At 37.1% G+C, this 25,611-nt stretch overlaps 1 protein-coding gene across 1 annotated transcript in view; it reads left to right on the top strand.

The window, feature by feature from the left end:
• Positions 1 to 25,089, top strand: part of LOC112052897 (uncharacterized) — a 66,547-nt gene extending 41,458 nt beyond the window's left edge. The window contains exons 3-7 of the mRNA XM_024092139.2: positions 2,513 to 2,721; positions 4,783 to 4,918; positions 13,388 to 13,521; positions 17,112 to 17,529; positions 19,105 to 25,089. Coding sequence (XP_023947907.2) covers positions 2,513 to 2,721; positions 4,783 to 4,918; positions 13,388 to 13,521; positions 17,112 to 17,529; positions 19,105 to 19,163 — 956 coding nt within the window. The 3' untranslated portion in view covers positions 19,164 to 25,089. The remainder of the gene's footprint in view (positions 1 to 2,512; positions 2,722 to 4,782; positions 4,919 to 13,387; positions 13,522 to 17,111; positions 17,530 to 19,104) is intronic.
• The last annotated feature ends 522 nt before the right edge of the window (positions 25,090 to 25,611 follow it).

Raw genomic sequence — 25,611 nt, 5'->3', positions numbered from 1 at the left:
ATTAACTGTGTTTTCCTCAAGTGCTTATAATTATTTACACGATACTAAAGCTCACGCAATATTTTTGTTTTTTCTGTCTGTATGTTTGCAGAACTGATTTTAATAGGACTTTCATTGCATGATAAAGGAGGTTAAAAACTGAATTTCACGTGGACGAAGTCGTAGCCATCTGCTAGTAAAACTAATAATAATAAAAGCAGTGCTTGCGTTGAGGTAATTTTGTTCATTTTATTAATTATTAATATTCAAATTTTAGCTAACTAACCTAAACCTAAAATTAAAGTAATTGACTAAAAACTAAAAATCAAGTAATTGTCTTTGTGACAAATCTCGTGATAGAAGGTATAAAGTATAACCCCTGTGCTTATTTATGTCAGCATTAATCAGAAGGTGGTTGCCCGTGAAATTATTAACGCATTTTTGTAAATTAAAATTTTATGTAGTACAACATAAAATTTTAATAAAAAAAAAACCTAAAACGGTACCCATTAAACTAAAAAGCGAAAAATAACATCATATTTTGTTCTACCTGCTGATCAGATTGAAGACGGTGCTAAGCCAGTGTCGTATTCATTTAAGCCGTTTCTAAAAGAACCACATGAAAGAGCAATTTTTGAAATACCTAAAAATTTTGAACATTCTTGACTTGTTTAATAAAACTATTCCTAACAAGTTAGTCCGCTTCTATCTACTAACTATCAGGTGAGATTTTAATCAATGGCTAACTTGTAAAGAATGTAAAGAATAATACAAAAAAAGCCTAAATACATTTCGTCTAGAGAAAAATTACTGTCTCCGAGGGGAAATAACTTTTAAGACTTGTTCCATATAAGTACTCGTAATTCATCGACAAAAACTACATGTATGTTGTATTTACAACTATGATCTGTTGTAACGCATGTTCTTTGTACAAGATTTGTAAGTCGTCATTCGCACGAGAGTATTTTTAACGGACGTTAAAAAAGCGTTCAAATACAACAAATGTATTCCCAACTATATGTTCACATAGCAATTTTGGGCTTTGGAAATAGACCTTCATTCAACTTCATACTATATCTACGCTTTGCTCGCCAAAGCTAACGCTGGGTTTTAACGCATCGCTTTTTTAACTCTCGTGCGAACAACTAAATAGATTTAAAGTTCCATTCCAGTCTGTGGCACCTACCTGTATCAGTTTTAACCCTATACACATTTTTACGTAGACCTTTACAAAAACATTGGGTAGTCTTCTTAAAAATACTTGGTTTAATAATTAATGTTTTTCATTATTTTGTATAACTCAGGAAAGCTTGTTTAGATTATTAATTACGACGCTTAAATGAATAACTGATGTTGAATCGCTAGAATATCTCAAAGGATTTTCTAGATTAAGTAATTATCTAAATTAATTCATTAAAAATAAATAGGTACACACAAAATCTCGACTTTCTTTAGACGCTTAGACTTAATTTAATTTGTGTACTTTTATTAAACAGCAGTTTAAATAATGGAAAATTTGCGAAATATTAAATTTTTAAGAGACTTTAATACGGTCATGTTATTACATCAAAAATATAGAGTTTTCTAATGTTCACTAAAGAGATTGTTTTGATGCACCCAGGTTAAAACCGTGTTATTTAGATTTTCTTTTTTATTTTTATTCTTTACAAGTTAGCCCTTGACTACAAACTCACCTGGTAAGTGATGATGCAATCTAAGATGGAATCGGGCTAACTTGTTTAGAAGGAGGATGAAATCCACACCCTTTTCGGTTTCTACATGACGTCGTACCGGAACGCCAAATCGCTTGGCGGTCTGTCTTTGTCAGTAGTGTGGTAACTAGCCACGGCCACAGCCTCTCACCAGCCAACGCTGGACCAATTAAGAAAACCTCAATCGGTCCAGCCGAGGATCGAACCCAAGACCTCCGTCTTGTAAGTCCACTGCACATACCACTGGAAATAGGCATCTTGCATGGACCTCCAAGCACAACGATCTCGAGCCGTCAGTATCCAGCGGCTCCCTGCAACCCGCTTGATATCCTCGGTCCACCATTGCCATTGCGCTTTCCGGTGCGTGGTCGCCATTCCAGCACCTTGGGACACCAATGTCCATCGGCTCTTCGAACTATGCCACCTTACCACGCTACTTCAGCTTCGCGACTCGCTGAGCTATGTCAGTGACTTTGGTTCGTCTGCGGATCTCCTCATTCCTGTTTCGATCACGCAGAGAAACTCTGAGCATAGCTCGCTCCATCGCCCGCTGAGTGACTTTGAGCCTTCTAATAAGGCCCATAGTCAGCTATATCATTACAAAATTATAAAAAAAATACCGAGAAAGACGACTTTCAGTGATCTAAGGCACGGGGTAACACCTACAATTTAACAGAATTTATACATTTAGCCCGCTAACCCCTATTGGAATAGTGTGGTGAAGCTCAACTCCATATCACCTGGAACGAGAGCCGTTTACGTAATTTGTTAACGATGACAATGGTTAATACGTGGTTGAATAAGTTTTAATTCTTTCGTAGGTGTTCGTGGTCTTCACAACTTGGAGATCAATGTGCCAAGCGCAGTGCTAGTAGGGGAGACAGTGACCCTGGAATGCTCCTGGCAGTTGGAGGACGAGGAGGCTTTGTACAGCGTCAAGTGGTACCGGGGGAGGGAAGAGTTCTACCGGTACATACCCAAGGAGTTGCCACATACCAGGGTCTTCCCACTGCCAGGAATTGAAGTGGATGTAAGTCAGGTTTTGAATTTATGTGTGTTAATAATTAATAACATTAACATAATTTAGCAAGCACACCTTTAAATATATACCTAAGACATTCATTATCAACCCATATTCGGCTCACTGCTGAGCTCGAGTCTCCTCTCAGAATGAGAGGGGTTAGGCCAATAGTCCACCACGCTGGCTGAATGCGGATTGGCAGATTCCTTCATCGTTTGAGGCACGTGATATTTAATTTCTGAAGGTGTAGGTGCATGCTCCGGACCGGATTCGAACCCACACCCTCTGGAATCGGAGGCAGAGGTCATAATATCCACTGGGCTATCACGGCTCCTAAAACCTTACAGATATTTACATCATTAAATTTGGCCTTCAAAATGGATAGTCGAATGACTATCATCTCTACTAATATTACGAGTCTAAAGGGGAAAGATTTGTATTTTAGTATGTAACTAATAAACTCAAAAACTACTGGACCGATTTGAAAAATTCTTACACTAATAGAAAGCTACATTTTCTGGGCATAGCATTGGCTATATTCTATCCCAGTATTCCCACGGGAATACTGGGATATTTCTATACGCGAATGAAACAGCTAGTTTATTCTAGTTTGTACAAATATTATTTAGTTTCTTCTAGTTTGTACTAATATTATTTATACTGGTATTAGAAAGATGTAAAGTTTGAAGTGTTGTAGAGGTAATCCCAGAATCTACTGAACCGATTTGAAAAATTCATTAATTCGAGTAAGCTACATTATCGAAGAGTAACATAGGCTATATTTTATTTCCGTATTCTTACGAGAACGGGAACCACGCGAGTGAAACCGCTGGGCACCGGCCTTATATAAACTTGACTTTTAAAAGTACATTCGAAATAAAAAATGGTAGTTACGTTCCTTGTACATCGACAACCAGCGAAACGAATTTGATATTTTTTTAATTTAATCAAGGTTTTGCTCTTCAAATTCAGTATAACTACAATTTTCTGTCTATTGACTTTGTTCATGGAATTATTGCCTGGAGGTACAAAAATAAATTGGAAAAAGCATATTCTGCTTAACAATATTTTATACTACAAAAACAATTACCTGGGATATTGAAAATTATGGATGAACAGCGAATTCCCTATCTGCGTGATTATATTTAATATATCAATCAAGCTTCGAACAACAACGGCATTATTATGGCAATTTATTTTATAAAACAACTCTATTATAATTACACGTCAGTGACGTCAATCTATTAAATTAACGTTCCAAAATTTCTATTCAAAATTTATAAGTGAGGCCATTAGTTCAAAAACCATTTGCCGTAAAATAATCTCTATTCAAAATTACCTATTAACGGGTCCATTAATTCACCATTTCTCCTGTAAAATTAGATGATAAAGTTTTGTATTAGCTTTAGAAAGTCGTATGTAATCGTACACGTAGGGATGTGTAGAGTATAGTTAATGATTTGTTTTCATAAAGATTTGCAGTGCTTTTAATTCATATCCCATATTATGGTTTAAAGGCGAATTTCTCAAACAAACCAAAAGACCAATTTATTAAATTTTATTTAAATAAATGATTGTTTGTTAAAAGCGAAAAGAAATGTGATGGTAAAACTTTCGTAATTGTATTTTTTAGGGTTCCGTCCCCAAAGTGTAAAACAGACCCTATTATTACTCTTCGACCTTCGTCCATCCATTAGTCACCAGGATGTATCTCATAAATTCTGATAATTAACTGTTGAAATATTCACAGATCGTATTACTATTGCCACAATAACAATTAACTATCTGATTTTACCGGCGTGGTTCCCGCAGGAATACGTAGATAATAGATAGCTTATAGCCTTCCTCGATAAATGGGCTATCTAACACTGAAAGATTTTTCAAATCAGTGTCGCAGTGTTGGTCGACCCCCCTACCAGGTGGACTGACGACATCAAGCGAGTTGCAGGGATTCGCTGGATGCAGGTGGCTCAGTATCGTGATGTTTGGAAGTCTCTACAAAAGGCCTATGTCCTGCAGTGGACGTCCATCGGCTGAAATTATGATGATGATAATGATTCTTTTATTCAGATATCCCGGTCGGGCGCGCGGCGCGTGGTGCTGCAAGAGGCGACGCCGGCGATGGCGGGTCGCTTCCGCTGCGAGGTGTCGGCCGACGCGCCCACCTTCCACACAGAGATACGCTCGGCGCCGCTGGAAGTTGTCGGTATGCCATATCATCATCATTATCATCATCATCATCGTCATCATCATCGCTATCATCATCGTCATCATCATCGTCATCGTCATCGTCATCGTCATCGTCATCGTCATCGTCATCGTCATCGTCATCGTCATCGTCATCATCATCGTCATCGTGATCGTCATCGTCATCGTCATCGTCATCATCATCATCATCGTCATCATTATTATCATTATTAGCCTATTTAACGTCCCAGTACGTGTCAGACCTCTTTCTTAGACCTGTCCTATCATCATCATCAACATCATCATCGTCGTCATCATCATTATTCGACGGCCTCCGTGGCGCAGTGGTATGCGCGGTGGATTTACAAAACGGAGGTCCTGGGTTCGATCCCCGGCTGGGCAGATTGAGATTTTCTTAATTGGTCCAGGTGTGGCTGGTGAGAGGCTTCGGCCGTGACTACTTACCACCCTACCGGCAAAGACGTACCGCCAAGCGATTTAGCGTTCCGGTACGATGCCGTGTAGAAACCGAAAGGGGTGTGGATTTTCATCCTCCTCCTTACAAGTTAGGCCGCTTCCAACTAAGACTACATCATCACTTACCATCAGGTGAGATTGTAGTCAAGGGCTAACTTGTAAACAATAAAAAAAAAAATTATCATTATTAGCCTATTTCAACGTCCTATTACGAGTCAGGCCTCTTTCTTAGGAGGAGGAGGTCTCTCAAAGGAACAGCGAACAGCGTGGATGATCTATATTTCTTGTTAAAAGCTTAGAGTTACTACGCTGCTGCCAATGCCATTTGGCGTGCTTAGGGAGATGATTTTATAACGATCACTGTAAGATATAAAATAAAATCTTGCTCTCCGATGTACGGTGCTGTTGACACTCACAACTCCGAGCTGAAAATCATTACTAAGAATTTGAGAATTAAAAGCTCGATATTCTTACATTTCATAGAATTCTCCTCTATTAAACAGACTCGAACCGTTTAACAGTAGCGGTCATTACAGTGTCCAACATTATCATTCTAAGCCAATAGTCCAATAGTGTGGTGGTTCCAAGCTCCAAATCCCCTCTGCTACACAGAGGGAAGCGTATTAACGTTACTTCAAGCCTTAGAAAATCTGAGATTATTTACGAAGATTTGAAGGTTAAGTGTACGCTGTTGAAGTAGGTATTCTATATTAAAACGGGTATCCAAAGCTGCTCTAGTTGGACCTTACCAAATTTGGCTAGGCAGGGAGAAAAACACGAGCGGAGAAGGGGAGTGTTAATGGATTATCAAGGAATTCCTTAACCCTACGCCCATTGGTCACAAGTCCAGGACTCAGTTTGGAGTTTTTCTCGCTGCCACGCGATGGACCTGGCACCCGCACGGTGAACCCATGGTGCTGCTGCTGGAAATGCTAAGATATTCATCTCACATATTTGGAAGTATTGTAAAGATATAAATGTAAATGCATTCTACTAAAATTCAATTTTGGTACAAATTTCAATTATAGGGTTGGCTATTATTTTACGTTACCCTTCTATATCTGGCATAAATAATAAGCTTTAGATATCCGGTCAGGTGCATTGGATAGTCTCTATTACCAACATAAATTACGTAGGTCCATTTCCTTTTGGATGTTTACTCTCCCGCCGCTGTACGGATTCGAAGCCACAAGCCGAAAGTAATAATATTGATACCAGTTTATTTACGAGTACGATGGGCTTCCCTGTATTTTACACAGAACCCTTGAGCTCGGTGTAATCTTACAATAAGAAAACGGTCTGTAAGCTTAGAATATTATATTGCCTGTACGTTTCGTGGCTGCTCTGCTTATAGTTATGAGCGTTTCAGCGAAAAATGTTCATCAGTTTTTTCGAGCAAATTTCGCAAAAGAGCTTATTGAGTAACGTATAGACTACTTTTTATCCCGGAAAAAATCATGTTTCCCGCGGGATTCGTAAAACCCGAATTGACACGAAGTTGCCGAGCACCCTCTAGTTAAAAAGTAAACATTAGCCATGGGCATAGCTAACAATTTAAACATCGTAAACTGTAATAATTGCCTTTTGGCAAGGTATTGGAGCAGCATTGTGTTTCTTAACTCCATATCTTCTAAACATCCCTCTGTATTGGGCTTTAGGCAGTTAGAATAGGCTGATATTGATGATTATTTGGATAAATAAAACTATATTTGGTAAGATTTATATTGCCAGGCACTCGGCAGGTGAATTTTATCGAGCGGACGGAGTAAATGCGGAACAAACGGGTGATTGACAGATTCATTTACATTATTTGAAGCCCTTTGTGCTCGAACATAACTGAAACGCGCCGTAGGCTTCTGTTTATTGGATGTCTAACTGTAGCTATTGCCCCGTCAACCTTTTTAGTTATAGTTACCTCTTTGTGATACAGCGCTTTCGGGGAAGTATTACTGACTTGCTCACTCTGAAAAAATGTCTGAAAAAATGGTTGCAGGTAAAATTACAGGCAAATAACTAAGTAAGACTGTAATGATTCAAAATTACGAAGGTATTAGGATTATTCATCATAGTCAGCCGATGGACGTCCACTGCTGGACATAGGTCTCTTGCATGGACTTCCAAACAAAACGGTATCGAGCCGTTAGCATCCAGCGGCTCCCTGCAACCTGCTCGATGTCTTCGGTTCAACTAGTGGGGGGGTCGCCATTCCAGCACCTTGGGACCCTAACATCCATTGGCTCATGCCCATTGCTACTTCAGCTTTGCGACACGCTGAGTTATGTCGATGACTTTGGTTTGTCTGCGGATCTCTTCATTTCAGACGTGGAGCCTTCTAATAAGGCCCATAGTTAGCGACCAAGTCTCGGATCCGAAGTCATCACTGGCAGCACGCACTGTTCGAAGACTATCATCATCAGGCACTGAGGAATTTCGGACGAAAAGATGTCGCGGAGTTTCCCAAACGCTGCCCAGCCGAGCTGGATTCGACGATTCACCTCTTTCTCGAAATTGGACCTACCTAAGTGGACTATGTGTCCTAGGTATATATATTCGTCTACGATTTCGAGACGTCTTCAACAAGTGTTGAGGACTCTGCGCTCTTCGCTCGGTCATTAAATAACAGTAATTTTCAAGGCATCTCATTATGCGACATGATTTCTATTTTAAAGTCCACCTATTCGGAAACTCTGCTAATTACATTGAGCATGGTATTAAGGTGGATGGATTGGCCTCTGGCCAGTAGTCTGATCCTGAAATACGGGATATTCAGATTTAACATACTAATTTTTGTTAATCATGTTTCTCTGCCAGCTAAACAGGTGTTTATGGATACGTACAATTCATAGAAGTGTATACCTTTTAGCAGACTCAGAAGTGATTACAAAAATAAGAAAACTAATGTCAAACAAAGGTTCACATTTGTCAGGACAACTTCAAAATAAGACCCTAGATTGGCAGAGAATGACCTTGAGTGAAGTCACGCACTTGTGAACGTTGTGTGTAGGGTTAAAGGTACCTTTGAATGTTAACAAATACTCCCCTTTTCCACTCAAGTCACTCTCCCCGCCTATCCCAAGTAACTCATAAAGAATTACACAACTAGAGATGTGGACGGTTCGAACGCCACGAGCACACTGAAGCCGTCCGCATTGCAAGTCATTGCAACGCGATGATAACATACCTATAATATAATAATATTAAAAGGAATACCATCATACTTAAAAGAGAATAAAATTAACAAAGCTGTCGACCAAACAAAAACCATCATTCTCAGACAACGTACAAACGGAACCTGAGTTTTACTTGTTTAAGCTAAGTTTAGCTGATAAAAATCTCAGCTCTCAGCCATGTAAATCAAAACAAGCTCCCGTAAACAAATAGTACCTTCTTCAGTATCAATTTGTAGTCCGTCTCGAACACGTAGCAGATTGTTTATGTACCCGCATCTCTGTCGAAGCTCAGCGCTGCCAACGGGAATGTGAAGCGGACGTGCCGAACACTGCTTGTTTAGCATTTTCTCCATTGCGCCAATAAAATTCACCTGCCAACATCAGTCTATGAATAAAGTCAGACAAAAACGATAAAATAGATCTGGGTAAAGAGTAACTGTCCTTGTATGTTGTTAGTAGTAGAATCAAGTATCTACGCAACTATTTATACATAAGAACAAGAATTCAATGTCGTAGAACGATTTGTAGTAGTAGGGGAACCGATGAGGGCAGATAAACATAAGAGAATATACCTTGCACGTTGTTCAGTACCTCCACCAAGTATGAGCTGGTGCGTACGTTTAAGGCAACCAAAAAAAAACTAACTTCATTAATACTCAAGCTGCATGTCATAATAAGATAAGGTAGGAGAGTTGATAGCTAAAAGGTGTGCATTTCAATAATCTGAAAATAGTATATAACCTAAATATTTTTTTTTCTATCAAATCTAATCGATTTCAATGACGCCATTGTAACTGCATATTAAGCATCCCGGGCTCCCTTATTAAAGTGGGAGAGCCGCACCCACAAGCGTGTCAAATTAAGGTAAGGTAAAAGGTAACTAGCCCTTACTACTAGCTAGTAAGCTAGCTTTGCAATTTTGGAACCCCCTCCTCTTGGCTCAAATCGTCAATTTTAGAATAGCACACTCTATATTTCGTACTTTGTAACGGTTAGTTACCATCTTGTTAAATATTTTTAGTATTATGTTATTTTTAACCGACTTCAAAAAAGAAGATTCTCAAGTTGATTGGTATGTTTTTTCTAATATTATGACGGGTTTTAAACGTACTTATTAAGGGCTCATAATTGGTGGAAATACTCAACAACATGCAAGGAGTCCTCCCTTATTAGTATGTTCATCACGCTGGTTCGGGTGAATTGTAAAATCCCCTCTTCGGCTCCCTTACCTTTATAGTATGAGATAAAGTAGAAGGCAAAGGCGTTCTTGAGTCACCAATAAGCTTACAAGAAAAATAGCGACAGATTCTACAACTTGCTACTAACTCTAAATGTGACAATAACGACAGCCCTGCAAAGAGTTGGAAAACCAAGAAGAATATTCAAATTATCATAATATACAAAAAATAGACACATAAAGAGTCGCTTTATAGCTCACTGCCCGTGTTTGAGTTATTCCAATAAAATTCGTCGACAAAATAAATTTATGCATAAAACAAGCGATACACATTTCCGTTTACATGAATAACACACTGTCGCGATATTGTAGGTACATATTTTACCCGGATTGAGAACAAAAAAGACGCAAATTTATGTGCCGTTCTTTGTGCCATATTTCGACTGTACATTTATTTCTACTTATTACTTGGTAAAGACATTAATGTCGTAACGTAACAAAATGTGTTTCAGAATCTTCTTGTAGATCAATCCTAATGTGTTTTCATAACTAATTTATTTACTAGCGGACGCCCAAATCAATGTAAACTTTCAAGTCCTATTTCACCACTTTAGAGATTGAGTTTTAATTTTTTTTGAATCCCATTATATTTCGTATTTTTTTATGATTTATGAACAAATATATACATACTTACAAACTTTCAACCCTATTCCACCCCCTTGTAATTTTATTTTCGCAATAAAAAGTATCCCATTGTAGTAATTACCGTGCCAAGTTTCATTTAAATTCATTCAGCAGTTTCAGCGTGATGCCCGGAAAATAAAAAAACAGACAGACAGACAGACAGACTCTAAAAGAAATATTTTTTGCTTCAGTGTTGATTATATAATGACCCCCAACAAAAAATTTCAAAATATCTTCAATGTACAGAATGTACAAAATGTACAGAATTCGTATGTTTGGTGAACAAAAACTAAATTATTTTAAACGGCACTTTACTGAACCTTCGATTCAGAATCCTGCTTTCCTGAGAATTTTCTCAATTCTCTACGTTTGTGAAATCTGCCAATCCGCATTGGGCCAGCGTGGTGGACTATTGGCCTAACCCCTCTCATTCCGAGAGGAGACTCGTGCTCAGAAGTGTGCCGAATATAGGTTGTTATTGATGATGATGATGGCAGTAACATCTAAACAAGTTTAAAAAAACAGACAATCATGATTTACTCTAACTACGAGTACTTTCATGTGAAAAATAATTTCCATGTACTAAGAAAATGCCAATATTATTCGTTTGTTTGTTACATTTGTTCAGGAGGCATATTGCTACAGATACCAAACACCTATGTTTTATATGTTGGTAATTAGTCAATACTACTTAGAATATTATAAAATATATAATATTGTATGCTTTCCTAATTACAGTATCTTCTTTTCGTTTTCTCCAATTAAAGAGAGAAAAGTTCATTATTTTCTAATAAAATATTTCAACACATTTCTTAAAATTAAACATCAATGCTTTGCTAGTGTTGGTTCATATTAAAACTAATTAAGAAATTTCTTAATTAGTTTTCATCAAGTATTTACCTTAATAAGTAGAAATGTTTTAAGCTTGTAAATCCTTACAGCTACACTGATCATTATTATTCAAGAGTTTCTAGTTTCTCAGATTTACGTTGTTTGGAGTGGTTCTCAGATTCCGAGTTGCGACGAAGATCGATGCTCTCATTATATTATACTAGTCTCTATCCTAGATGCCTTAAAGTTGGACGTAGTGCTTGATAGATTACTCTCGTGAACTGTGGAACAGTACCTACATACAATTACAGTTGGTATACTTGTATCAAATGAACTTTGATTATTATTACTACTTACATTATAGGTTTTGGTTTAAAGCATCTAACATGAGAAGAATATTTTCTTAGTTTACATTAACTTATATAACTTCGCCATCATATTTTTACTATTACTAACTCGATGCATTAGTTCAGTCATATTTTAAATTGAGTGTGAGTTCACATTTTTAATTGATGTGGGTATTATGTCATAAGTCCCTCGATTACAGGTGGCATTAATAATATTAATAATAATAATAATTTATTATTTAGGTTATTGTAAAGGGGAGGTGTCAGTTTTGGTATAAATAAGAGGGTATTTAATGACTTGAGCTCAGTTGTTTGTTAGGCAGCGTAGACGCCGTCATGCTGCCAGCCACGTTTGTGATTTAGTGGAATAATGTTTTGTGTTGTAACATATAGAACATGTCGGGCAAGGAAGGTGAGTGTTGGCTAGTCGGAAGGGATCCCTTAAACCTACTCTCAAGGTCACAAGTCCTGGTACATGCTCAAGGTGTTTCCTCTACCACAAAATAATGGTAAAATCACTGTCGCTGCTACCCTTCACGCCACAATAATTATTTATTTGTCTATTATTGTCTATTTTAATGACCCACTAATGAGCCAGGCCTCCCTCCTTAAAGGAGAGGGTATATGGAGTTTAGACCCACCACACTGCTTACATTTAAAATATTAATTTTGTTGTGATAAATGAACTTTGAATTTTGAAATCCTATGCAAATAATATCGGTTACTAAATCCCACTGAACTAAAACCTATTGACGCGGTATCAGATAATTTGCGCTAATCCAGCCTAAATTACTAATTTATTTATTTATGTATTCATCACTACGTATTAATAAAATATTGATATGTCAGGCTGATTTCACAATTACTTTATTTTCACAAGTGCTTATTATTAAACGATACCAACCACAATCATGCGACATAAAAGATTAATAATAGTCTATAGTTCAATAACCTCCGATTTTAATGGAACATTTTAATGGAAGCTAGCTTCCATTAAAATGTTCCATTAAAATCGTTTCCAAATATTAGCCCGGACAAACAGAAAGACTGACAGACAAATTTTAAAAAAGCTTCTATATATTTTGGTATAGTGTACAAGTAAATTACTATAAGCACTTGAGAAAACAGAGCCTGTAGCCTCGTGGCATGTTGATCTACAAACGCTAACGCTTCGAAAACTAACTAAATATATGGGTAATACAAATCTGTGTGCCTAGTGGGAGTTTTCAATATTTGCATACTGTTACTACCACGTTGACGTAAACGCAAATTTATATGGAATTGAAACAGTTGTGCAGTAGAGCCACTAGATGGCGCTGTTTCAATTCCTTAGAAATTCGCGTTTACGTTTACAGTTAAAGCATCAAACTGCCACTAGGCCCTCTGATCGATAATTTGATCACGTGACCTGTCGATAGTGAATGTCATGTCCCATATTTTTTTTTAATTTTTCGGAGCATTAGCGTTTGTAGAAAGAGAATCGACGTGCCACATAGCTACAGGTCCAGTTATTTTGAAGAGACGAATATCTTAGCATTCCATGGATTCACCGTGCGGGTGCCGGGTCCATCGCGTGGTAGAGAGAAAAACACCAAGCAAAGTCCAGGACTTGTGACTACTGGATGTAGGGTTAAGGAATTCCTTGACGATCGATCAACACTCCCCTTTTCTGCTCGTGTTGTTCTCTCTGCCTATCCAAATTTGGTAAGATCCTATTAAAGCAGCTTTGGATACTCGGTCTAATATAGAACTAGCTGCACAAAGACACTTTTTATATGTATTCATAAGGATTTTCTTCACAGAACCACCGGAATGGGGTCCGAAACTGGTGTCGGACCGGTCGTGGTACGGCGTCGGTTCCACCTTGAGAGCCACCTGCGCGTCTCCACTAGCACAGCCGCCGGTTAATCTCACGTTCGCACTTAATGGACACGAGGTAACTTACCATATTCGTTATCAACCTTTAATCGGCTCACTGCTGAGCTTAAGTCTCCTCTCAGAATGAGAGGGGTATCCAATAGTCCACCACGCTGGCCCAATGCGGATTGGCAGACTTCACAAACGCAGATAATTAAGAAAATTCTCTAACTTACCACATTATTTTTTACTAATTATGAAGAGAGAAAAAGCAGTTAAAATGCGTACATAAAAATTTTAATAAAAAAAATTCAACCGACTTCCAACTCAAAAAATAACTTTAACTAAAAAGCAAAAAATAACATCCTACCTATGTGCTACCTTCTGATCAGTTTGAAGGCGGTGCCAAGCCAGTGATGTTTTAATTAAATACGATTAAACTACACGACACTGGCTTGGCACCGCCTTCAAACTGATCAGAAGGTAGCACATAGGTAGGATGTTATTTTTTGCTTTTTAGTTAAAGTTATTTTTTGAGTTGGAAGTCGGTTGAATTTTTTTTATTAAAATTTTTATTTTTTTATTTTTAGTGTTAGCATACCCACTGCGTGTGTACAGTCACAACTAAGTGGAAAGTTCTTATCAATACAAAATTATCAAGTCCAAACACAAGGTAGCTACTGTGAGCCGTCGAGGAGTTCTCTTCACTGTGCTTCGTCTTCATCACCAGACCCTTAATACAGTCGCAATCCATCTAGGTGGAAAGTTCTCATCAATACAAATTTAACAAGTCCAAACACAAGGTAGCTACTGTGAACAATCGAGGAGTTCTCTTCACTGTCCCTCGTCTTCATCACCAGACCCTTAATACAGTCACAATCCTTCTAGGTGGAAAGTTCTCATCAATACAAATTTATCAAGTCCAAACACAAGGTAGCTACTGTGAACCGTCGAGGAGTTCTCTTCACTGTCCCTCGTCTTCATCACCAGACCCTTAATACAGTCACAACCCATATAGGTGGAAAGTACTCATCAATACAAATTAATCAAGCCCAAACAAAAGGTGACTGCTGTAAATCCTTGACGAGTTCCATCGTCTGTGTTTCGGCTCCATCATCAGACCAACTCCAAACCTTCATTAAATTGTAGTGGTTTAAAATACCTTATGGAAACACTAACAAACGTACTAGCCGTCTCTACAACTTTCGAAAGTTCCCCTCAATTTCTCCAGGATACCATCATCAGATCCTGACATGAAAAAAATGGGACCACCCTGGAAGTAAACCCTACAAAACAAAAAAAGAATTTTCAAAATCGGTCCATAATTGACGGAATTATCGCTGGACATACATAAAAAAAAAAAAAAAAAAAAAAAAAAAAACATACATACAGCCGAACGTAGAACCTCCTCCTTTTTGGAAGTCGGTTAAAAATGACGACCTCCGTGGCGCAGTGGTATATTTGGAGGACTTATTAGACGGAGGTCCTGGGTTTGATCCCCGGCTGGGCCTATTGAGGTTTTCTTAATTGGTCCAGGTCTGGCTGGTGGATGGCTTCGCCCATGGTTAGTTACCATCCTACCGCCAAGCGATTTAGCATTCCGGTACGATGTCGTTTAGAAACCGAAATGGGTGTGTATTTTCATCCTACGCCAAACAAGCTAGTCCGCTTCTATCTTAAATTGCATCATCAATTACCATCAGGTGTGAGATTGTAGTCAAGGGCTTACTTGTAAATAATAAAAGTCTCTATACTGAAGTGGCAATTGATGGCCTACATAGTTTAAAGTGCCAATGGAAGTTCGTGCCTAAGTTGGCGGACTTTCCACGTCTACAATCATCATCAAGGCATCAAGGGGGGCTAGGACCCGCTGAATACATTCGACTCAAAACTGTTCTGTTTGGAAGTCTCTACAGAATTATGACGAAATCCAAAGAAAAATCCTTAGCTATATACGAACAACTTTTTGTTGTCGAGGCCAACGCAAGGCATGTACATGAATGCGATACTTTCTTATTGGTAAGCGCCTGTCACGGCTAGACTTTCGTCATTTTATGAAAGCTTTTTTTTATTAAGTAGTACCAATACTTATACTACATAAAAAAAATATATACTTACGGCTTATGCTTGACCACGATCAAGAGGTCTAAGAAGAAGCGTGCTTGCTTAGAATATGCCTATTCACTCTTGCCTTGATGGTACACCAATTTTACGTGTCAGGAAACAGAGACGCCGGAAGGTCATTCCATATCTTAGCACTGTAGTTCTTATTAGAGCGACGATCAACCGAGTCTTCAACTTCAGTAGTTCATGCTCCTACCATAGTTAAGTACAGTTTAAGTTAAGGTTAAGGTTAAATTTTAAGAGTCTCTAGTATGTCTAAAAAAATGACTCATATTAAAAAAAATAAAAAGAAACTACCTACTTCTATGACCAACATGGTTAAAATTTCATAATTGTCTACCCGCATATGCATACCTTTATACATAATACAGTAGTATACGGCACGTAGATCGAAAAAGTTTCTGCTTTTATAAAATGACAAAGGTCTGACCATTGCAGGCTATCGCTCTATGTATCGTTTCTTGCGATGTATTTTTTGCCACCGCCAGCGGCATGCGGATCATTAATCAGAAAGCAATAACGGGCAATATTAGCTTTCAGCAAACTAACCATTATCCACTTAGGATCACATTTCTATTATTTATCGTGAAAGTAATTTCCGATTCTACACAAGTTACGTACATTTACTACAAAAGTAGCTGTTATATTATCATCAGTTATAATACAAATGGTCCTTATCTGTAATTAATTACTTTCGTAGAATAAAAACATTTTGTAGGCTTTCCACCAAAGTTCTAAGCTTAGTCTACCTAACGAAGTTTTCCTTTCTTTTGTCCCTTTGTTATTTACGGTTTCAAATTCCGGATAGAAGACATTAATATTAATTCATAAATTTATGTTCTGAATTCAAATTTTTCCTAATTAAAATTCTGAATATTAAACCAGATAAGGTAACTCTAAGACACATTTTTTACGATCTCTCTGACGTTGTTAGGAAACTTTACAACGGAGAGTCTGGGGAGAGAAATCCTGGGCTCTTTTCCCCTTTTCAAGTCAAGTTAGGTTGATCGTCGTTAGTCGTAAAGCTTGGAAACTTCATTCGTAACACTCCCGATGGACAGCGCGGGGCGTGTAGCGATGAATGAAAACCCCACGACTGAAGCACCTCACTTCCCGCACACACAATTTTACACCCGCGCAGTCTTTACCCCCGTCGCCTGCATATCATGGGAGTGTCATCAACGAACTTGGAAGACTATAACTTGTTACCATCATAAGAGCAAAGATATAACGCTAAGCGAATTACCGTTCTGTTACAATTCCACGTAGACACAGGGCCTAGCTTTCTATAAAACTTGCAACTAGATATAAATAAGCTACAAGTTTTGTCGCATTTTTATTGAATTATGCTGATTTACTACTGCAATGGTAATAGATCTATAAGGTTATGCCCTGTCTTGTAGCACTTTTATGGGTAAATAAGCTGTTAACATCTTATATTGCAGTCAAATTAGGTTTCCATTGAATTAAAAGTTATATCGTCAATTCATATTAATGCCTACAAAATCTTCTATTTGTATATCTAACAAGCTCTTTCTATCGCAGATCGACATGGAATCGTTCGTGCACGAGATCCCAGACTGGTTCAAATGGGATCCGCCCCCAAAAAGCGAGACGACAACTACAGAGCAGCCCGAGGAAGATATCAATTTCAACATATTCCACGACGAGAGCAACATTCAATATTTGGACGAGTCTTATATAAACCTTCACAAAGAGGAAATCAGACGGCCTCCCAAAGAGGATATGAAGCCGGTATTCGAGAGGTTGGGACCAGATAATAGGTTGCCCTCCGTAGGCGAAGTTTTATTCGTCGTCCGCCACGAGGCGTTTGAACGAGGCAGCCTAAGACTGACCTGCATAGCGAGTATATACAACTTGTATGCGGCACGCGCAGAACTAATTTTCGATATGGAGCAACCGGAAGTTGCTTCGGTGTTGGGAGTTCGTAATTGTGCCATAGGTGAGTGTTATTAAATTTGTATGACCTACATTTAGCCTGGAATACACGGTGCAGAATTAAATTAAATTTTCTCATACATATTAATTTAAAATTGAAACTTGAATTTTATTAATTGCAAAATTGAAGACCCTCTTGTGACACTGCATTCGTGAATTTATATGTAGTTTTTATTATTATTATTTTTTTATTTAAATAATTTAACAGCAATCAATTCGCAACTGTTGATAAAAAAAACATTTTAAAGCTTATTTAATGTTTTTACCGACAATTTATATAACTGCAATCACCTAAATAAAAAAATAATTAAAATTAAAATCTATTGATATTTCGCTAAAGTTTAATGGATTTATTATACAAATTAGAAGTTATCAAGCTATACGCATACGAGAGACAGTAAATCTAGGGTATTATGATTAAAGGCTGATGGATCATCGATAAGCCTAACTGGAAAATTATTCAAATCAATGCGTATATCGATTGTCCTTTATAACGTCGTATTACGGGTGTCGTGTTTAGTTAATGACTATCGATTTTTGTTAATCTGATACTTTATCAACACCATCAATAATTCCATGTAATGTCATAGTTACAAACTGTTGTATTGCATTTTTTCACCATTGTCGCTTGACTACAAGTCTAGATTTCAATAGATTATGGCAGTTTCAAAACCAATCATTACATTTTACTTTAGGATAAAAACAATCGATACTAATATTATAAAGCTGAAAAGTTTGTTTGTTTGATTGAATGTTAGTTGATTTGAATCTCAGGAACTACTGGTCCAATTTGACAAATTCTTTCAGTACCTAATAGATAGCCCATTTATCGAAAAATATTCCCACAGTAACGAGAACTGCGCGGTGTCAGTTAGTCATTGATAAATCTCCAACAAGCTATACCTCATATGAAGCTAACAGACATTAACGTAAAACACCTATAGCAAATTAATGTAGTGAGGACGTGTGTGATGTATATAATCCTACTTCCTATCCTACTTATATTATAAACGCGAAAGTTTGTATGGATGTTTGGATGTATGTTTGGATGTTTGTTACTCTATAACGCCGCTACTACTGAAGCGATTTAGCTGAAATTTGGAATGGAAATAGACTTTACTCTGGATTAATACATAGGCTACTTATTGTTCCGAAAAAAATCCATGGTTTACCGAGATTTGCGAAAACTGATGATTTTGATGATATGAATGTTTGTTACTCTTTCACTCCTCAACTACTGAACCGAATTAGCTGAAATTTGGTATTAAGATATATTATAGCCTGGATTAACACATGGACTATCCCGGAAAAATCCATGGTTTCCGAGGGATTTGAGAAAAACTAAATTCCACGCGGACGAAGTATCCACTAAGGCGTCCGCTAGTGTGTAGTCATGATAGTGTAGTCTATACTAATATATTAAAGAGAAAACTCTGAAACTACCGAACCGATTTCAAAAATTAGTATAAAGGTTACATTTCGTCCCCTTATTCCTACGGGAATGGGAACTAGTGAAATATTAAATTAAGGATAGGATTATAACATACTCATATTTATACGGAATATTTCTTTGTTTCAGGTTCCTCAATTTGGCGATTTTCAAGACTTATACCAATAATTTTGTACACTATTCGGTAGTTTTATCATTCGGTTTAAAAATTAGCATATAATGAGCCATTTAGTTTAAGATAATGTGCTGTCTTACCAGGCAGTGGCGTGCACAAGGTTCTCAACTAGGGTAGGCACTGTACGTACAAATAGTACAAAATAGAAAATTCCTCCTCCAATACAGGTTCGTCATAAATTCTCAGGGTATGCATTGCGTTTATGCATCTATGAAGTGCACGCCACTGTTACCAGGATGCGAATAAGAGTTGCAATATTAATTTTATATAGCAGACTACTTTGCGGATACCCGTGATATTTAATATCTAGGAGTAGCTGTGCGATTCCGGTACGAGTAATTTTATCTCGTAGACGAACTTTTCACCATGATGTCAAAATTAAAATGTTATTTTTCGTCACTAACAACAAAGTTGCCTTAAAAATAAGCCTCCGTAATTTGACGGCCCCCGTGGCGCAGTGGTATGCGCGGTGGATTTACAAGTCGGAGGTCCTGGGTTCGATCCCCGGCTGGGCAGATTGAGATTTTCTTAATTTGTCCAGGTCTGGCTGGAGGCTTCGGCCGTGGCTAGTTACCACCCTACCGGCAAAGACGTACCGCCAAGCGATTTAGCGTTCCGGTACGATGCCGTGTAAAAACCGAAAGGGGTGTGGATTTTCATCCTCCTCCTAACAAGTTAGCTCGCTTCCATCTTAGACTGCATCATCACTTACCATCAGGTGAGATTGTAGTCAAGGGCTAACTTGTAAAGAATAAAAAAAAATAAAAAAAAACCTCAGGTCACAACGCTGCAACTTTATGCTAGCCACTCACCATCGGATAAGTCCACATGCCTGCAATACTAACGGCTTGACGTGCGATAAAACTGATCGTGTGTTGGTTGCAATCGGCATAATGTCATGCACATCGCGATCAACACACGATCAGTTTTATCCGCTGTCAAGCCGTTAACGCTTCAGGCATGTGGGCTTACTTGATTATCAGTGGCTGACATTACAGAATAGCTATGCTGTTACACGTCATTTCTATTGTTTTTTATTGTTAATTGATTTAAATACCATGAATGTAGTACTTTACGTATGAAGCAACTGATCTATCGGTAAGACAGCGTTGGTCTAGTGCGTTTTAAGCAACCACACGCGTCCGTTCTGCGTCCACTGACATCGCTGCGTCCAATCAAAAATCAAAATGAGGAAAAAAATAGACGCATCTTGTGATTGCAATCGGATGCATTCGAGTGGACTTCTCACATTGTACAAATTCATGTAACATATCCGTATGTGTTGGTTTATAAATGTTTGCGTTATTGTCAAACAGTAGTTACATAACTCTTAGATAGTTAGGAGCCGGGTTCATACCAGATAATATTCTGCATGACATTGAATTTGATGCAGCTCATACAAAACTTTGTATGGCCTCTTGGACTCGTTTACCTAATGCCTGTATACGCCAAACTTCTAGTCCGCTTTGAAATTGCAACACGCTAGACTTCACAATACTAACTACTCCGCTGGGATATGTTTACACTGCGTAACCATACGCCTCGTGTTCAGAGCAGACTTTAAGTTTGACGAATACTTACTTTGGGTATTTTCGTCAACGTTGGGCATTAGGGTCATAGCTCATTAGAACTACTCAGCACCCGAGATGCACTACCTTGCATAGTGCCGTTAATATCCTTGTTAATACTTTTACGTTATTAATAATAATTTTGTGTAAAACTCGCTCCGAACATCGCATCGCATCGCTTGGAAACTGTCCATAAGTATTTCTAAAATAGGCAAGTGACGTCCTCTGATGTACGTAGATGCTTCCACACGTGGAGTGGACGTCAACCAACGCCAACAGCTAATAGACGCCGAAGAGAGATGAAGAAGGTGTATAACGCGTGCTGAGTGCCTCGAATGAGCTATGACCATTAACCCACTTGTTACTATCGTTTGATAAAAAGATCAAGTGAGAAATAAAATTCTAAACAAAAAAGTGGGTAGTTTTAAAAAAATATTTATGCTTTTGCAGTTAGTTGTTAACTGTGTGAAGCTATTAGAAGTGGTTTGAGGGTGTTATCGTGTGCCGTGATTTACTTATGCGAGTTGTAACTTAGTGGTTTTTCGTTATGGATTTGTTAAGGTAAGTTAAAAAATGTTTAATCCGTATATTTATATATGTTTTGTAAAATCATGAAAGTAGTGATCTTCTTTTATTTGTAAGTAAAAAAATTTTTGCAATTGCATTAGATTTACCGAAGTTATTTTTGTGCGAAAGTTGGCGTTCCTTATATCAAACAGTAGTAATATCAACTACTATTATTTATTTGTTTTAGGTGTCAAAACATAGCGTTGAGCTTGAATGAGATTATTGAGGAGTTGAAACGTAATGAAGAACAATCTATTCCAGACTCCTAACTATCTTTCCCCCTAAAAATTGTAACGCTGAATTCACTGATGAAGATTCTGGGACTGAAAATATCTCTTCAAAATTGACTTGGGCCACAATTGAGAGCTTCAGCTGAAATAAATGTCAGTAAATCATCGCCAAATTCGGATATGAGCGACGAAGTTACTAACGTTGAGGTCTGAAGGAAACAGGAACAATCCGACAAAATAGAAAAAAATAAATATTTGCAGAAAACAGAATGTGGCAGGATAGGATAAGGTACAACTTTACCAGAGCCGAAGAAAGTGTCGTGTACAAATGGAATGTAGTTACTGTGGCAATGCAGCAACAGTCCAACTGACTATATAAATTAAAAAATCTTCACAGCAACAGAAAAAATACATTCATATTGATCAGTCAGCTTTGATAAAAACATATAATGAAAAGATGAATGTAGAAGAGCTCTGATCAAAATATTGGACTGTACCAATTATATTCTAATAATGGGAAAAATGGTATTTTTCGTTGCTTTTCCACTGTTTGGATATGGCTGTCCATAATGTCTGGCAGTTATAAAAAATTAACGGAGGAGATTACGACCATATCAAAATTTCGAAGGAGTGTTTCCTCTTTGTTAGAAACATACAATGAATGCATTTCCCGAAAGCCAGGTCGATTGTCATAAGGTTATGATGACAGTTCTTGCTATGGTAACATAGGCCATAATAATCCAGTATAAAAATGAACAGCTGCGATGTGCATTTTGTCATAAAAATACCAATTTGTTCTGTAAAAAATGTTCTGTAACTCTTCATCCAAAAAGCTATTTTGAAGCTTATCATACACCAAATAACTGAATAATATGCGGCTGTATGCTACACTCGTATGTTACAAATAAAACTTATCTTGGTTATGGTGTTTTTTTTCTTTTTATTTATCACATTCGCTCGAATAATACCTAGTACATACAAGCACAATACAAATCAGCATAAGGTAATGAATTTTACTAGCGTTCCTTTTATCAAACACCATTTTCCGCAATTTCCATACAAAAGAAAATTTATTTAATATTTTTTTAGGTCCTTTGGGGTCATAAATAAACTGTGTACAAAAAATTACAACGATCTAGCAACAAAAGGTATATCCGTAACAACTGGGTTAAGGTTGTAGCTCAATTACACTATACCGTTCATTTTCATTTGGAATGAAAGTAAACTCTTGCATGCCTACGCACTAACAATTAGTAATTACTCTCTCTCCATCCGCCGATAGTTTGTAGGAAATGCGATGTTTCATACAACTTTATGTAAGTGAGCGGTAAGCTAAAGCATCAACTATCAATTGGCTAGGCATACCATACAATAGTAGACAGCATGCATGCTGTCTACTATTGTATAGTCACACACACAGTGTGGATGTAAAGATGGAGTATGATTTTAAAATTGGCGAGGTAATCGGTGGTAACGTCTAAGTGAGCTGTGACCCTAAGTTAAACACTCTGTAAACACCCTTGAAAACACCCACCAAACCTTTTAAACAACCTGTGGATCACCGGCCCTTAACAAACTATGTAAATAATATAGATTTAGATCTGGTTGGCCAAAATAAAGATATTAAGTATTTAAATTATAAGAGATATAAGAGTGAATGAAAATTTATTTAATAAAATATAAAAAATAGTAGAGCAAGTGTGATGTATAATGTATGCATTGATCACCTTTTTATTACTTACAAATAAAGTAATTTTAAAATATAATAAAGAAAAACAATTATTATTCAGAACTACGATTATATCTTCCTTCATGATTTTAGCGAAATCTATATAGGTTACCTATTTTAGAATTGTAACCTTATCAAAGACTGATTACTTATTTATATATTTAAAAATAAATTGTTTTGTTTAAATATCCTTAATAGTATGTATGCATTTATTGTACGTATCGTAGTTGAATTGTTTTGATAGATAAATTACAGTAAGACTATATTTAAAATATATTTATGTGTATTTAATTATTTATATAATTTCCTTAACTTTCCTAATGTCCAAACGCAAGAATTGATCCACAAAATTACTCAATCGTAACAAACGCTGAAGCTACGAATAATCGAACGAAAGCAAATAATTAAGAGACATTCTAGGGACATATCTCAATTATTCTAGGGAGATTCTCTCTAGAACGGTTAACTATACTGCAGAAGGTTGTGCACAAATACAGAATTATTATTCGGTTAAAGCGTCTTTCAATTAACATGGATGATGGTGACAGTCGCCTGTATGACGTTCATAATACGTGCTATTATCGTGAATGGCAAACATTCAAGAGTGAAACGAAGTGTCACCCGCACCATCCTACATGAAACGATCTGTAATTCCTTAGCCTGGTAGGGTGACAATTTGACATGATCAATAATTGAGTTTGTAATCAACGGTTTAAATGTAAAATCCAAACGCTCTGCTGAAAATATCAAACGAAAATATACCTAATAAAAACGAGTGATATATATATTTCTTTGGCTTCCGTTTTTGTACATACGTACTGAAGCGGAAACAAAAAACACAAAATCTAAAGCCAGTGTCACTTAGAATATCGAATCTATTAAAGCAGGATCATTGGAAGTAGAATAAAACACGCCTAACCTAAAATCTAAAAATAATATGCTTTTAGGCAGTCATGTAAAAGAGATAAATCTTATATCTCTTTCACGCGCGCGTTTCCCATCTATCTGAAAAGCTGGTTTGACAGAGTTGAGGCTTATAAAGGAAAATGTAGGCTACATATTGTCTACACACGTCACGTAGGGCGGTAGCAGTTTGTGAAAACTTTAAGCATTTTCTTTCAACTTCTTGCACACTATGTTCGTTACTAAGTACTTGTAGTTTTGAGAACAGTACGTGTGGAAGAGACTCGGAGTACCTACTGTTCAGAATTTAAAACTGGCGATGTTATTGACTACCTCGTTGGCCCTGTAAAGCTTTTGTCGATCACAGATCACGAGGTTCTAGCCAAGCCAAGCTTTTTTTTCTTTATAAGTATATTTGCGAGAAAATCTTGATAGCCAGACAGACAAGCTGACAACAGAGTGATGAAGTGAACAACTTTAGGGGTTCCGACTTTTACTTTAGAGATCCTTAAAAAATAAAGAAAATGTATGTATTTACCTCTCCTTGCCCTGAAAAGTACGAGTACATTAACCTATCGATTCAGGTGTGACATAAGTGAATTAAATGTTTGTATTTCTTTTTTAATGAATGCATTAAAAATGCTTACCAGTTTCGCTGTTTTTGTTTTTATCCAAAAAAAATTTTTTGGGACTATTGTGTAAAATTTTTCATAAATATAAATTGTATTTTTTAAAACTCCATCAATTATTTAAAGTATATATAGTATATCTATTTATTATATTTAAGTATAAAAATAAAATTGGTTATTTATAACGAGAGTATGTATGGTGTAATATAAAACGATTTATAATTGAAAACATATTTCATTGTACATAGACACTGTATAGAATGCAGAGAAACGTATCGAAGTTACTAAAAATAGAATAAAAGTGTTGAGATAATTTGGCATTTTTATATTTTTACCTTGTTATCCTAGTAGGTATGAATTTGAGACTAATATAACTTACTAGAAATATTATAAATGCAAAAGTTTGTATGGATTAATGGATGTATGATGTTGTTACTCTGTCATTCAAAAACTACTAAAAAGATATATTTATTCATATTAATATTACCTTATAAGATAATAGCTTAACGAGTTGCGAAGATAAAGTGGCAATGTGCGGGGCACATAGTTCGAAGAGCCGATTGACGTTGGGGTCGCAAGGTGCTGGAATGGCGACCCCGCACAAGAAAGCGCAATCTTGGTCGACACCTGGTGAGGTGGATTGACAACATCTCGTCGAGTCGAGCGAGTCGTAGGGATTCGCTGAATGCAGGTGTCTCAGGATTGTTATGTTTGGAAGTCCCAAAAGGAAATCGGTTGATATGATGATAAATATCCCCCCAATTCGTCGGAGTGATTGTGCTACGAATCTGTATAACTTTAGTCCAGCGAGCAGGGGTTGAACCTCTTGTTGTTA

This window comes from Bicyclus anynana, chromosome 7 (assembly GCF_947172395.1).
Source record: "Bicyclus anynana chromosome 7, ilBicAnyn1.1, whole genome shotgun sequence".
Taxonomy (NCBI): Eukaryota; Metazoa; Arthropoda; class Insecta; order Lepidoptera; family Nymphalidae; genus Bicyclus; species Bicyclus anynana.
Note: the sequence above shows the minus strand (reverse complement) of the source record. Positions and strands in the feature narration are given on the sequence as shown.